Source organism: Benincasa hispida, chromosome 12 (assembly GCF_027475165.1).
Source record: "Benincasa hispida cultivar pf3 chromosome 12, pf3_genome.v1.1, whole genome shotgun sequence".
In the NCBI taxonomy this organism is placed as follows: Eukaryota; Viridiplantae; Streptophyta; class Magnoliopsida; order Cucurbitales; family Cucurbitaceae; genus Benincasa; species Benincasa hispida.
In genome coordinates, this window is record NC_143489.1 from 21,963,724 (window position 1) to 21,979,323 (window position 15,600).

General features: G+C 38.1%; 1 protein-coding gene across 3 annotated transcripts in view; it reads right to left on the minus strand.

Annotated features, from left to right (window-relative positions):
* The window catches only part of SRS2 (P-loop containing nucleoside triphosphate hydrolases superfamily protein), a 58,304-nt gene that overhangs the window by 23,678 nt on the left and 19,026 nt on the right, over positions 1-15,600 (minus strand). For all 3 annotated transcript variants that reach the window (XR_016525343.1, XM_039051329.2, XM_039051330.2), the window contains exons 13-17: positions 15,218-15,331; positions 14,969-15,069; positions 7,039-7,105; positions 6,243-6,293; positions 4,876-4,953 (exon numbers count right to left, since the gene is read on the minus strand). Coding sequence is in view for 2 of the 3 variants with exons in the window: in XM_039051329.2 (XP_038907257.2) it covers positions 4,876-4,953; positions 6,243-6,293; positions 7,039-7,105; positions 14,969-15,069; positions 15,218-15,331 (411 nt within the window). In the remaining variant the exon portion in view is untranslated. The remainder of the gene's footprint in view (positions 1-4,875; positions 4,954-6,242; positions 6,294-7,038; positions 7,106-14,968; positions 15,070-15,217; positions 15,332-15,600) is intronic.

Here is a 15,600-nt window from a genome sequence, read left to right on the forward strand (position 1 = left end):
AGATATCAGTGTTTGTGATACATTAGGGTTTTGTGGAGAGGTGAGTTTACACTTTTGCTCACAGTCGCCGTCTTCGGTTCATTCGCCGTCGTTAGCCACCGCCGCCGCAGTCATCAGCCGTCGGAAGAAAAAAAAAAAAAAAAGGAAGTTGTTTTTTTCGACATCGCCCAGTCCAAAGAGAAGCCCAGCCACCGATCTACAAAACCTCAAAGTCCGGTTGCCATCTGACCAACATGTGAGGCTCACGCGCCGATCATTCTTCTCTGTTGTTCGTCCACACGCCGGCACGTGTAGGCGCATGCGCCGTCCTTTTTTGTTCGTTTTCTATGGGTTTCTTCAGTGTGGTTGACTCTTCTTGGTGGTGTGTTTGTTTGGGATATATAGATATTCTCACTGCTTGTAAAGACATCTCTTCGGTAAATTAGGGTTTGATTCTCTGCTGTCCGGTGTCTATTGTTTTTGAGGTAATGGCTGATCAGAAACCAGTAGTCATGTCTGAGATTGTTCCTATGGTGTCAAAAGTAACTTAACACAAGTTGAATGGATCCAACTACTTTTCATGAAGATCAAATGTCCGCCACTTTATTAGGAGCATGGAGATGGATGATCACATCACAGAAGAGCCACCGATTGATGCTAATAAGAAGATTTGGTGGCGGGACGATTCAAGGATGCTTCTACAAATCAAGAATTCTATTGACCATGAAATTGTTGAACTAGTAAATCACTGCGAATCAGTCAAGGAACTATTGGAATATCTGGATTTCCTTTATTCAGGGAAAGAGAATATTAATAGAGTGTTTGATGTTTGTAAGACTCTATATCAACCTGATCAAGGAGAAAAATCTCTTACAAGCTACTTTATGGAAGTTAAAAATACATGCGCGGAATTCAATGCCTTGATGCCAATCTGCACGGATCCAAAAGTTCTAATGGCTCAACGTGAAGAGTTGTTTATCATGAGCTTTTTAGTAGGTCTTGCACCTAAATATGAGATGGCTAAAGATCAAGTGTTGTCAAGCTCAAATATCTCCTCGTTGGAAGAAGCTTACACTCAAATACTTCGTACTGAAAAGACACAAGCAGTTACTTCATCTGATTCTAGCAGTGCTTTGATTGGGAGCATAAATGATTACAGAGGTAATAAGGGGGTTGAATCAAATAGCTTCAAAGGTCATCCAAATAACCAAAGATCAAATCCAGGAGGTATTGTTTGCTATTATTGTCATAAACCTGGCCATACGAAGCATGAATGCAGAAAATTGCTGAATAAGGGTCAGAGGATGCCATCACCCTCTGCACATGTCGCCTCTACTCCTGATAATCTTGACAAGTCAATTACGATTTCTGTAGAGGAGTTTGCTAAATTTCAGCAGTATCAAGAGTCATTGAGAGCATCATCTTCTACTCCCATTACGGCCATCGCAGAGACAGGTAACATTTCTAAATGCCTTCTTTCCTCCACGTCAAAATGGGTCATTGACTCTGGCGCTACAGACCATATGACAGGTAACCCCAGTTTATTCTCTAACCTTTGTACATCTACCTCTTCATCTAATGTCACTATAGCTGATGGAACCTCCACTCCTGTTTTAGGATCAGGAACCGTCCATCTTACTGAATCAATTTCTTTGTCATCAGTTTTAAATTTACCACATTTCTCGTTTAATTTGATTTCGGTCAGTAAACTCACTCGTGATCTTCATTGTTGTGTCTCCTTTTTTCCTGGTTATTGCTTATTTCAGGATCTTATGACGAAACAGACTATTGGTAAAGGGCGTGAATTTGGAGATCTTTACATCTTTGAACCAAAAACACCTACAACCATCACATGCTCAAGTGTGTCGTCTCCCTTTGAAGAGCATTGTCGTTTGGGTTATCCGTCTATCTCTGTGTTGAAGAGTCTTCGTCCACAACTTCAACATCTGTCTTCTTTAGATTATGAGTCATGTCAGTTTGCTAAATTTCATCGTTTGAGTTTGTATCCTCGAGTCAATAAACGAGCTAGTGCTCCTTTTGAATTAGTCCATTCTGATGTTTAGGGTCCTTGTCTTGTTGAGTCCAAAGGAGGGTTTCGGTATTTTGTTACATTTGTCGATGACTATTCTCGTGTTACGTGGTTATATTTAATGAAAAATCGTTCTGAGTTACTTTCTCATTTTTGTAACTTCCATGCTGAAATCCAAACTCAGTTTAGTGGTGCTCTTAAAATCCTACGGAGTGATAATACTAAGGAATATTTCTCTCATACACTCAAGTCTTATTTAGATGCCCATGGCATTCTTCATCAATCTTCTTGTGTCGATACTCCATCCCAAAATGGAGTTGCAGAACGAAAGAATCGTCATCTCCTTGAGACAGCCAGAGCTTTGATGTTTCAGATGCATGTTCCAAAATCCTTTTGGGCTGATGCTATTTCCACAGCTTATTTCTTAATAAATTGCATGCCTTCTTCCATTCTTAAGGGTGAGATACCTTTTCGTACTTTATGTCCCAAGCAAAATTTGTTTCCCATTCCACCCAAAATATTTGGTTGTACCTGTTTTGTTCGGGATGTTTGGCCTCAGCATACCAAGCTAGATCCAAAGTCCTTAAAATGTGTTTTCCTTGGTTATTCCCGTGTCCAAAAGGGGTATCGGTGTTATTGTCCTAGTCTAAATAAATATTTCGTCTCTCCTAATATCACGTTTTTTAACATACCCCATTTTTTTCATCACCATCATTCTCTCTGAATAAGAGTCAGGGGGAGCATAAGGAAGTAGAGGATGATTTCCTTGTCTACACAGTTACTTCTCCCTCCGATCCTCTTCCTGATTCATCTCTACCTGTGGCTACCTCTACTCTTCCACCCATCGTTAAGGTCTATACTCGACAACAACCTCCTTCAGTTCCATGCCATGTACCAGTGTCTTTTTCGTCAGTGGATCCAGAAACGAGTGATGATCTCCCTATTGCTCTTCGTAAAGGTAAACGTACATGTGTTCATCCTATTTCCTCTTTTGTTTCATATAACCATTTGTCGCCTTCTACATGTTCATTCATTGCATCCTTAGAGTCTGTATCCATTCCTAAAACTGTTCATGAGGCTTTGTCTCATCCTGGTTGGTGTGCCGCAATGGTGGAGGAGATGACTGCCTTAGATGATAATTGTACTTGGGATTTAGTTTCTCTCCCTGCAGGAAAGAAGGCTATCGGTTGCAAATGGGTGTTTGCAGTTAAAGTCAATCCTGATGGTTCTGTTGCTCGGTTAAAAGCGCGCCTCGTAGCGAAAGGCTACGCACAAACTTATGGCGTTGACTATGCTGATACTTTTTCTCCTGTAGGAAAAATGGCATCTATGAGGTTGTTTATTTCATTAGCTTCAACCAATCATTGGCCTTTACATCAGCTTGATATTAAAAATGCATTTCATGGTGATCTTCAAGAAGAGGTGTATATGGAGCAACCACCAGGGTTTGTTGCTCAGGGGGAGAATGGAACGATGTGTCGCCTTCGTAAATCCTTGTATGGATTAAAGCAGAGCCCACGAACTTGGTTTGGTAAATTTAGTCAGGTGATTGAAAGCTTTGGAATGCGGAAGAGTAGGTCAGATCATTCAGTCTTTTCTAAGAAATCTGAGGGTGGTGTCATCTTGTTAGTTGTATATGTGGATGATATTGTGATTACTGGTGATGATGCTTCAGGTATCCAGTCTCTAAAGACCTTTCTTCATAGTCAATTCCATATAAAAGATTTGGGCATGTTGAAATACTTCTTAGGAATTGAGGTAATAAGAAGCAAGAAAGGAATTCTATTATCACAGAGAAAATATGTACTTAACTTGTTGACTGAAACAGGAAAGCTAGGGGCTAAGTCATGTAATACCCCAATGATGCCCAACTTACAGCTCACAAAAGATGGAGAATTGCTAAAAGATCCTGAAAGATATAGGAGGTTAGTGGGAAAACTTAATTACCTTACAGTGACTCAACCCGACATAGCCTATTCAGTAAGTATTGTGAGTCAGTATATGTCATGCCCTACAGTTGATCATTAGGCTGCATTGGAACAGATTCTTTGTTATTTGAAGGCTGCTCTCGGGCGTGGTTTATTATATAAGGATTATGGTCATACTAATATTGAATGTTTCTTAGACACTGATTGGGCAGGATCTAAAGAAGATAGAAGATCAACCTCAGGGTATTGTGTTTTTGTTGGTGGTAATTTGATTTCTTGGAAGAGTAAGAAGCAAAATGTGGTGTCACGTTCAAGTGCAGAATCAGAATATAGAGTAATGGCACAATCTGTGTGTGAATTGATTTGGATATATGAACTTCTTGTTGAGTTGGGATTTGAAATCACCACACCGACAAAGTTGTGGTGTGATAATCAAGCAACACTTCATATTGCGTCTAATCCAATATTTCATGAAAGGACTAAACATATTGAAGTTGATTGTCATTTTGTATGTGAGAAAATTCAACAAGGGTTGGTATCTATAAGATATGTGAAGACTGGAGAACAATTAGGAGATATCTTCACGAAAGCATTGGATAGAAGACGTATAGATTATCTATGTAATAAGTTGGGCATGATTAACATATATGCTCCAACTTGAGGGGGAGTGTTATAATTCTATAATTAGGATTTTCCATTCTCGTAAATATTTTGTGATATTTTCCTTTTCTACGCTTTGTACACTTGTATATATTCATATCTTTGGTGAATGAATAACGCATTCTGATTCTTTCTCAAACCTAAGAGTTTTACAAATAGGAATCAAACCCTCAACAAAAAAACACAAAAAAAACTGTCTGAAATCATTGTGTTCATTGAGCGATTTCCATCATCTACATCAAACTATAATATAGTAAACTAGCATTGATTTATGCTTACAGATCTGATATCATTGTCTTCGTTCAGCAATTTTCCCCCATCAACATTAATAACTGCCTGTTGCTCCAGAAGATACTTCTGAAGATGCACACCAGATATGATGTCAGAATTTGAGAAAATAGCATCCTTCATACAAGTTCAGAAAGAATATTTTCCTAATTAAAAAGCATAACTCGCCATAAACTTTCTGTGTCTCCTATTCTCGAAGATGGTCGAAGAACAGAGTTATAAATAAAAAAAAACTACAGAGTAGCACGTTAAAACTTTTTGGTAAGTTGGTAACAATCAGAACACGAAATAACACTACAAGTTAACTGTGAGGCCTCCAATTGTGCAAACTTACATGAGGAGGGGCAAGAAGGGAAATTGGCAAGGAAAGTTGGTTTGTGGGGCCAGAGGAGATCACGTGTGGTATGGCTGGCCGCTGGGTAGTTGTTCATTATTTCTGCAGGGAAAGAAAGGAGGGAGGACCATTCTGCATTTTGTGTGTGATTTGTCACTATTGGAGGAGAGGAACCAGCACTCTCGAATAACTGAAACATCTATCTTTTTATCTTTTTGCTTGTTATATCATTATCATGTTAAACTCTTTAAACATTTCTGGATATTTCCAATGGAATGATAAATGTTCTAGTCTATTGTGTGTTCTCTATTACTTTGATTGTTTCCAGGTAGTAATTCGATTCAGGAAACTTAAATAAACAAAGATATAAATGAGTTTTTGAAAGTTGTACAGCTCAAGTTTTTTTTTTATTATTATTATTTTTTTTTTTTTTACAATAGGAGCAAAGGAATTTGAAACTTCATTGTCGCTAACACATATAGATGTCAGTTGAACTATTTTCTCTTTGGTACTCATGAAGTTATCTTCAACTCAAAAAGATAAAATAATGTTTTCAAGGGAGAGAAAAGTAACCAAAGAACTCTACTAATATGAGCCCTTAGTCCAGCCCATCAGAATGAGTAACAAATTGAACTTTCCACTACATGATGGCAGAATTGCTGACATAAGTACTCAGGGTGAAAAAAGTTTCAAACTTTTCTAGAGCAACCTATTCAAACCAACCAAACCTATTACAAAAGCAAGGAATGGCAGTTTCCTGTATTTAAGCCTCTAGAAGCTAATAATACGTCCCTCAGATTTAGAATTAGCATGCTGAAAAACACTCTTCAAATATCCCCCTTCACCATTGCAGGTGAAACTTTTTCTAAGTAAGAACAGCATCCAAACAATTTTTATAAAAAGGAAATGAAACAGCATCAAAACAATGCAAATCTAAAAGTTAGAATGTGCTTGTTTTAAACTGTCTGTCGAATGAATTGCACATGAAAATTCATAAATGATCAATGATTGTACGAAGACAAACCTCAGGTAACATGTTAGACACAGAGGTTATGACTGTTGAAATTGATTGTTCCTGCAAAAATGTTAAGAATTAGATTGAAATTGAATTGTTTGTGATTTTTTTCAGGAAATTGGACTTTCGTTGAAAAGACGAAATTAAAAATAATAATAATAAGAAAAAAATAAAATAAGAAAAAGAGTAAGACCCCAAAAAAAGGGAGTTCAACTCTCAACTATAGAAAAGAACTTCAATCTAAGAGAACACTACCAAAATGATTACATAAGGGCCAAGTGACCGACATCTAAGAGATAGTCATTAAACCTAACCACCTCTCAAGACTCATCACCCGATCTCTCGACCTCTCTAAAATTTCTATTGTTCTCTAAAGTAAAATACCCCACAAAACTGCAAAGAGGCTAGTGTACCACAACACTTTGACTTCTCCCTACCGGGAGAGTTAGAAACACCTCCTTCAACATAGAGAATTATTCGCAATTTGAGAAGTAATAAAACAGACGGGGAAGAAAAGGAGTAAATTCAAAACGCTAATAGATTGCCAATTCCACATTTCAAATAAGACAAGATGGCAGGATCGAGATTGTCAAAAATTTAACAAAAACCAGACACAAAAGAATGTCCAGGGTTTGAACCACTGATGCTGGAGATTGGGAGAATTAACTCTCCTACCCCTTGGTGTCACCTAAGGGTAGCCTTTGGTTGGGCAGGTTTTCCAAGAATTAGTGGGAATAAGACCACTATACCCCAATTACACAAAAAATATCATGTAGATACCGTAGTAGCGTCCCACGTGCATTACCCTTAGAACAAGTCTCGATATCATCTCTAGTGTTGATAGCACCTTACGCCCTTGGTTAAGTTGGCTCCTGTAAGATTTGGGCATGGATCAAAATTCAGTAAATTAATCAGTATGGGTCAATCAAGAGGTTGTCAAGCCATTATAAGATTTTGGAACTGAATCAAACTGGGACTTAAAATTTTACATTTAATGGAACGTAAAGAAGCCACAAGTTACAACAAATATGGCTTTACAACATGCCAATCACATCAAAACGCACGCAATATCATAAAAGGCCAAATTATTGAAGATGTTAAAAATAAAAGAAGAAGAGAAGAGAAAGACAACATAGTTACGTGAAAACCCTAGTACATGAAGAAAAACCACGATATAGAGATCTTTTCTTATTATTTTAATATGATACACTGAATATATAAGGACACACTGTATAAATAGACAGTAGGAAAACCTAGGGGTCTACATAATTACATAAATGCCCCTAGGTTAAGAACCCTATTTTCAACATTCCCCCTCGAGTTGGAGCATAGATATCAACAAGGCCCAATTTGCTTACACAATAATCAAAACTCTGTCTCAGTAACCCCTTTGTAAGCACATTTGCAACTTATTGATTTGAAGGAATATAAGGGATGCATATGTTTCCACTGTCCAATCTCTTCTTAATGAAATGTCTGTCAACCTCTACGTGTATAGTTCTGTCATGTTGAACTGGATTATTTGCAATTCTGATGGCAGCTTTATCGTCACAAAACAATTTCATCGGAAGCTCATTATCTTGCTGGAGATTAGATAACACTTTTTTCAACCGGATTTCTTCACAAATCCCCAGACTCATGGCCCTATACTCAGCCTCAACACTACTTCTAGCAACAACCCCTTGTTTCTTACTTCTCCAGGAGACTAGATTACCCCAGACAAATGTACAGTACCCAGACGTCGACTTTCTATCAACAACAGAACCTGCCCAGTCAGAATCAATGTAGGCTTCAACAGATCGTTTATCGATCTTTCTGAACATCAGACTCTTGCCAGGAGTTCCTTTCAGGTATCAGAGGATACGTTCAACTGCTGTAATATGATCCTCACAGGGAGCTTGCATAAACTGACTGACAACACCTACTGCATACGAAATATCTGGCCTCGTATGAGACAAGTAAATCAACTTCCCGACTAACCGCTGATACCTTTCTTTATTAACAGGAACTCTATCATTCTTCTCACTGAGCTTCGCATTGTACTCTACTGGTGTGTCAACAGGTTTACACCTAGTCATGCTTGTTTCCTTTAGTAAGTCCAGAGTGTATTTTCGTTGAGAGATTAGGATACCTTCTTTTGATCGAGCCACTTCCATTCTCAGGAAGTATCTTAGCTTACTGAGGTCTTTAATTTCAAATTCTTCGGCCATCTTTGTTTTGAGCCTCATAATCTCAACATCATCATCCCCAGATAAAACAATGTCATCTATGTAGACAATAAGAACAGCTATCTTCCCTGATTTCAATCTTTTTGTAAAAAGAGTAATCAAAATGTCCCTGAACATACCCCTGTGCTTTCACAAAAGTTTGTCAAACCATGCACTTGGAGACTATTTCAATCCGTATAGCGACTTTCTCAATCTACATACCCTGTTTTTGAACTGACTCTCGAACCCAAGAGGAGGACTCATATAGATTCCTCTTCAAGTTCCCCATTCAAAAAAGCATTTTTAACATCATATTGGTGTAGAGGCCAATCCTTATTTACAGCAATTAACAAAAGCACTCAGATAGTGTTAAGTTTGGTCACAGGAGAAAAAATTTCAAAGTAATCTACTCCATAGGTCTGAGTAAAGCCTCTTGCAACGAGCCTAGCCTTGTACCGGTCAATCGTCCCATCTGACTTGTATTTTATAGTAAACACCCATTTGCATCCAACTGTCTTGTGGCCTTCAGGCAGAGCCACCTATTCCCAAGTTCCATTCTTCTCGAGAGCTCTCATTTCTTCCATAACAGCAGACCGCCATTCTGGTTTTTTCATTGCAAAACTTATGTTATTTGGAACCATTACTGTGTCCAAACTGGTAGTGAATGCTTTAAACTCGGTTGCCAGATTACTATACGTCATGTAACTATGCATAAGGTATTTAGTACATAAACGAGTGCCTTTCCTCAGAGCTATAGGAAGATCAAGCGATGCATCACGTTCCTTCAACTTTCCAGGCTCCTCACCATGATCGACTATCTGTGTATCAGAGATTTCAGTAGTATCCTCCACATCATCATTAGCTAGAATCATTTCATTCTCTGTTGTCTCCTCTCCTGCCATTCTTTCAGTATTACTACTTCCTTCGCCCTTATCTTGCCTGCATTCATCAGTCTCCATACACACATCATCATCATTAGTTTCAGGAACGTACGTACCTGGATCTGATGGCAGGTCTGACTCATGCACTGAAGCCAACGGTTCTGGTTCGACAGGTGACACTACTTCATTCCTAAGATTCTTCCTATAGTAAGTTTTCCAAGGAAGTTGGTTGGTAGGAAGGACCAGGTCGTCATGCTCAGGACTAGGTTTAGCCGAGATATGAATAGGAGCCAACTCTAAAGGAATAACATAAGATGACCAGTTAATCTCTTCATTCATGTTCACCCCCTGAAGATGACTAACAGGAAAGAACGGTTGATCCTCGAGGAAGGTAACATCCATGGAGATATAGTATTTACGAGATGACGGGTGATAGCACTTATACCCACGTTGATGAAGTGGATATCCAACAAAGACACACTTCTGAGCACGAGGAGTAAATTTTGTGCGATTTGGACCATGGGAGTGAACAAAAGCAACGCAACCAAAAACTCAAAGAAGAACATCGGAGATTAATCGAGTGGTTGGGAAGGACTCTTTAAACAGTTCTAATGGAGTATGAAGGTTAAGAATACGAGAGGGCATCCGATTAATGAGATGGACAGCAGTAAGAACCACATCCCCCCACAGGTATGACGGAAGAGTGGCAGATAACATAAAAGACCGGGCTACTTCTACCAGATGACGATTTTTCCGTTCAGCTACTCCATTCTGTTGCAGAGTGTAAGCACAGGAGCTCTGGTGGACAATACCCTTAGAAACAAGAAAATCCCCAAAGGAGGTATTGAAGAATTCTCGCCCATTATCACTTTGTAAAATTCCAATCTTTGTTTTGAACTGAGTCTCAACAGTTGTATAAAACTGTTGGAAAATGGATGACACTTCAAATTTGTCAATGAGGAGGAAGACCCAGGTATGACGAGTGTGGTCGTCTATAAACGTGACAAACCAACGTTTACCAGTAGAAGTGGTAACCGGTGAGGGACCCCATATATCACTATGAACAAGAGTAAAAGGACTCGAGGGTTTGTAAGGCTGAAACCGGAAAGAAACATGACTTTGCTTGGCACGAATACGCACATCACAATTTAAAGAGGAAGTATTAACATTGCGAAATAAATGCGGAAACAAATACTTCATATATTGAAAATTCGGATGTCCTAAACGAAAATGCCACAACATAAAGTCATTTTCAGAAACAGAAAAATTTAACGACATAAACCCAGTTTGATGATCATCTCTAGAGGAAGCCTCTTCAAAAAGGAAATAGAGTCCCTTATCGTACCGGGCAATGCCAATCATCATCCCCGATTTCAGATCCTGAAACAAAACAGAATCAAGTGAGAAAATTGTCTTACACTTCAAATCCCTTGTAATTTTACTAACAGACAACAGATTATAAGAGATTTTAGGCACATGTAAAGTATCACGCAGAATTAAACCGTCAAACGGGGAGATATGACCTTTCCCTGCAACAGGGGCAAAAGACTCATCTACAATGCGAATACGCTCATTTTCAGCACTTGGGTAATACAACATAAACAGATCTGAAGAACTTGTAAGATGATCTATGGCCCCTGAGTCCACAATCCATGGTTTTTTACCATTTATACTAATAAGGCCAAATGAAGGGAAATTACCTGATTATGCAATAACACTCACCCCAACCGTACTCAAATTGTTCTTACTATTAACGGAAGACTACTTCTGAGTATGTTAATCTGCTAAGTCACTTACTAGGGCACGACCAGTATTAGATTTGTCATGAGACTGTCATCGCCTGCTGTTTGGAGGTTTCCCGTGCAATTTCCAACACTGGTCCTTTGTGTGTCAGGGCTTCTTACAATGTTCACACACAAGTGAGGGTTTTTTATCGCCATTAACATTGGGCGACTTTGCAATGAAGGCAGCTGCATCAGTTGTAGTAATGGGATTATTCATGGTGCATGACCGATCTTCTTCCAGCCGTATTTCGGAGCAAACTTCTCTGAGTGAAGGAGTAGGGCGCTGGCCCAATATTCGACTACGGACACCATCGAATTTAGGATTTAATCCAACCAAGAACACATACACACGGACTGCCTCTTCAATTTTCAAGTATTGAGCCCCGTCTTGTGTACAGTTCCAAACAACTCTCGACACAGGTCCATCTCTTGCTAAAGCATTGATAATTTGTTAAAATAAGATGTAACATCTATGGATCTTTGTTTGTATTCATGGATCTGTTTGTGAAACGTATATAGTCGAGAGGCATTCTGTCTCTTTAAGTACAAATCTCGTGCAGCCTCTCAGATATCCTTGGCGGTTGTAGCATATAATAATGGTCTGCCTATTTGAGGTTCCATACTATTCACGAGAACAGAGCGTAACAGCGAGTCTTCTCCTTTCCAAATTCGTTCTTGTGGATCGCCTGGTACTAGCTTCGGAATCTCCCTCGTCAAGTATCCAAATTTGTGACGCCCTTCCAAGGCCATTCGGATTGATTGGGACGAGGAGAAATAATTTTGGCCATTTAATTTTTCTCCGATAAGAAATCCTGCAGAGTTGCCCATCGAGCCAGATAAATAAGAAACATTCAGCAAAATAGAGAACGAATTTACCGGATTCTCTGAATAGACTGGTTGAACCGGTTGGGGATTTACGCCAAGCATCGTATCCAAATCTGAAATCTGTTGTTGGAGATAAGTCAACCGTTGTCTCACATCATCCGAGTATTAGGTCGAACCACAAGCGGCTGGAAACGGAGCAGCCACTGACGGCTGGAAGGAAGTCGCTGGTTGGAAAGCAGTCGCCGGCTGGAAGGGGTTCGCCAGCATACGTGAAGACCCCAGCCGGCTGGACTGCTCAAGGTGGGTGCTCAGCATGGCTCCTTGTTGGTCGAACGGACCTGGCATGGAAGGATCGACCGGCGCAAAAGGCTGCGATGGTGCGAATGGCAGCGACCCATGGCTTGAAACGACCGGATCTGTTCCTGTCTGTCCGTCGAAGATACACCTGGCCTCGATCGGTGCGGATTGCGGCGACCCACGGCTTGAATCGACCGAAACTATACTTGTCCGTCCATCGAAGACTCGTCTGGGTTCGATCGGCGCTTCTATCTGGTGCAGCGGCTCCCATCGACGTCAGCTCTCCGTCGACTGCAGTTGGACGATAGAAATCAACTCCGGTAGGGCTGCTTGAAAACACTTCTTCACGGCTGCTCAAATAGCAGTCTTCATGTCAAAACTCGAAGTTCCATCAGTAGAAGATGACTGTGGTTGGTTCTCTTCCATAACGGCTAGGGTTTCGTCGCCTAGCTCTGATACCATGTTAAAAATAAAAGAAGAAGAGAAGAGAATGACAACACAGTTACGTGGAAACCCTAGTATAGGGAGATAAACCACGATATAGAGATCTTTTCTTATTATTTTAATCTGATACACTGAATACATAGGGACACACTATATAAATACAGTAGAAAACCTTATGGATCTACACAATTACATAAATGCCCCTAGGTTAATAACCCTATTTTCAACAGAAGATACTCCTGAACTTTATACTTTGTTTTAAAATACCTCTGAACTTTCAAAAGTTACACTAATATACTTAAACTAAAAAGAATCAAAACACCCTAACTGTTAATTTTTTATGGAAACCAAACTGCTAGTACTTATTTCAAAAAATATCTCTAACTTTTAAAAGTTTAATTAATACCCTTAAAACTTTCAAACGTTCAAATATACTTTTACAATTAGTATATGAACAAAAACTAGAAGTAACTTGTTTCAAAAGTATCAATGAATTTTCAAAAGTTGCATCAATACATTTAACGTCTAAAAATAGATCAAAAAAATTACCCTATAGGTAGTATATGGACCGAAACTGCTTATCTACACACCCCAATTCACCTCTCTTCCATTTCCCCTCTCTCCTCTACTTCAATCTATGGCTTAACACTTTCCTATTTTCCCTCACTTTCTTCAATGCCCTCACACTCCTTTTCTTCCATTCTCCAATCTATAAGACTATCCTATCAATCAAGGTATATAAGCTATAGCAAGAGCTAAGAAGAAAGGATAACAATGGAATCAACAGACATACAACCTTGTTAAAACATTTATGTCCTAAGGTAACAATGTCTTTAAATTTTAATATACAAAAAAACAAGACATTTTGAAATTTTTGGTCATTATTTTGAAGACAACCAAGTGAGAGGGAAAAGAAAGAAAACACGTGTGAATTGTTTTCAAATATGTTATTTCCCAACTCAAGATTACCTTCAAAGACATTAACTGTTTCAATGTTGAAATCTTTGTTTATTTAAATTTTGGATGTTTAAGAAGAGAGGAAAAAGGAGGAGAAATGAGAATTGTTATAGAAATTGAGGAATGAAAGAAGAGGATTAAGAGGAATTGAAGTGAGGGACAAAAAATGATAATTGGGGAAGTATTATGCCATAGATTGAAGTCAAGGAGAGGAAGACAATGAAAGATGGAGGTGATGGGGTGTAGACAATGTTTTCAAAAGCTCTCCCAGGCATATGCCTAGGCATTAGGCACAAGTTTTCAAGGCGAGACGCACCAAATAAGCCACACACCTTCCGTGAAGCCCTAAGTCCCAAACGTCAAGCCTTAAGGCTTTTTTCATTATTTTAAAAAAATAATAATTATTAGGGTTTTTATCGGCTTTATCATTATTTTAGAAATAATAATAATTATTAGGCCTTTTCTTTATATAAATCATAAAAAATAAACACACATAAAACATTGTGTATAGATAAACAGTTTTTGCCTGTATACTAATGGTCGGGGCACTTTTTTATAATTATTTTTCAAGGTTAAGGAAATTAATGCAGCTTTTGAAAATTCAGTGTTATTTTTTAAATGATGTACTAATAATTTTCTTCTATATACTAACCATTAGGATGTCTTTTAACTTTTTTTTAAGTTTAAGTGATGAAACTTCTGAAAGTTTAGAGGTATTTTTGAAACAAAATACTAAGCTTTTCTATCAAAACCTAAAGCCAAGAGAATTTTTCAACTTTTTTAGACTTTAAGGATATTAATGAAACTTTTGAAAGTTTAAGGATATTTTTGAAACAATGTACAAAATTCATAGATATTTTCTATAATTTAACCAAAATAAAAATATCAGTGTCTTATGCAAAAGAAAATATAGCATAACTATTCTTTAATATTCTTGAATGTCTAAGTTTCAACAAATCACACAGGATCTGCCTAACCCTACTACAACTAGTTGGCTAAAAACCTCATAGGATATTAAATTCTAAGTAGAAGACTACCATGGCTTTGACCCATCCTCCTTTCATTATTTAATGGATGAAGATATAGAGATCATAAAAAAGCTAAAGAAACAAAAGTTCTTTATATTTTTCTTTACATAAAGGCTTTTAAGCATCACATTTCTAATTCCTTCAATAAAATTAAATTTAAGCTTAGAAAAAACTATAGTGTGTCTCGAGGTCCTCATACCTAGGCAGCAACTTAAAGTAGAGCAACAAATGACAAATTGATATCACAAACTAAAACGGTGATGATTTTAAACGTAGATTTCAAAATTTACAGGTGAATCTCTAAAATTTGACCTCTTTAAGGTGCCCGAAATCTTGGAACTGAAGATGTCCCTGGCAGCATCAATAAATCTACATTTTCTTACCGTTGAAATTTTGTCAATGTGATTAATTATCTGCAAAAATAAAAAGAAAGGATGAAGGGCTGTCTTCTAGCAAGAAAAACCGACTTTCAAGAGAAAAGCAAAATGCTACTATCACAATTCACAAGGGACTTAAATAACAAAGGAAAGGAAAAGAGTTAAGAGAGAAGGAAAAAGCTACCCTCTTCTTTTCCTCTTTCTCAAAAGGAATTAAAGCCTTGAAAGCTTGATGATAAGCACCATCATCACAATCAGGAAATGTTGTTTTAAGTAGAGCCATGATGGTTTTGACTACCTAAATAGAAGAGACTTTAATAAGTTTCAAGAAGTGAAGTTCTTGTAGTCATAGTTGGAATGAAGTCAATTAGCTGCAAGATAGAATAATATTAGTTCGTAAAATTTCAAACAAAATGACCAACCACACCACATGTAGTTCTAAAACACCCATATTAGTTATGGACATACAAGAACTAATAAGGATTCAATTACCTGTAACATGAACACAATTTGGAGAGAGAAATCTAGCATGATAGTTAATACACGTCAAGAACATTAAATTTAACT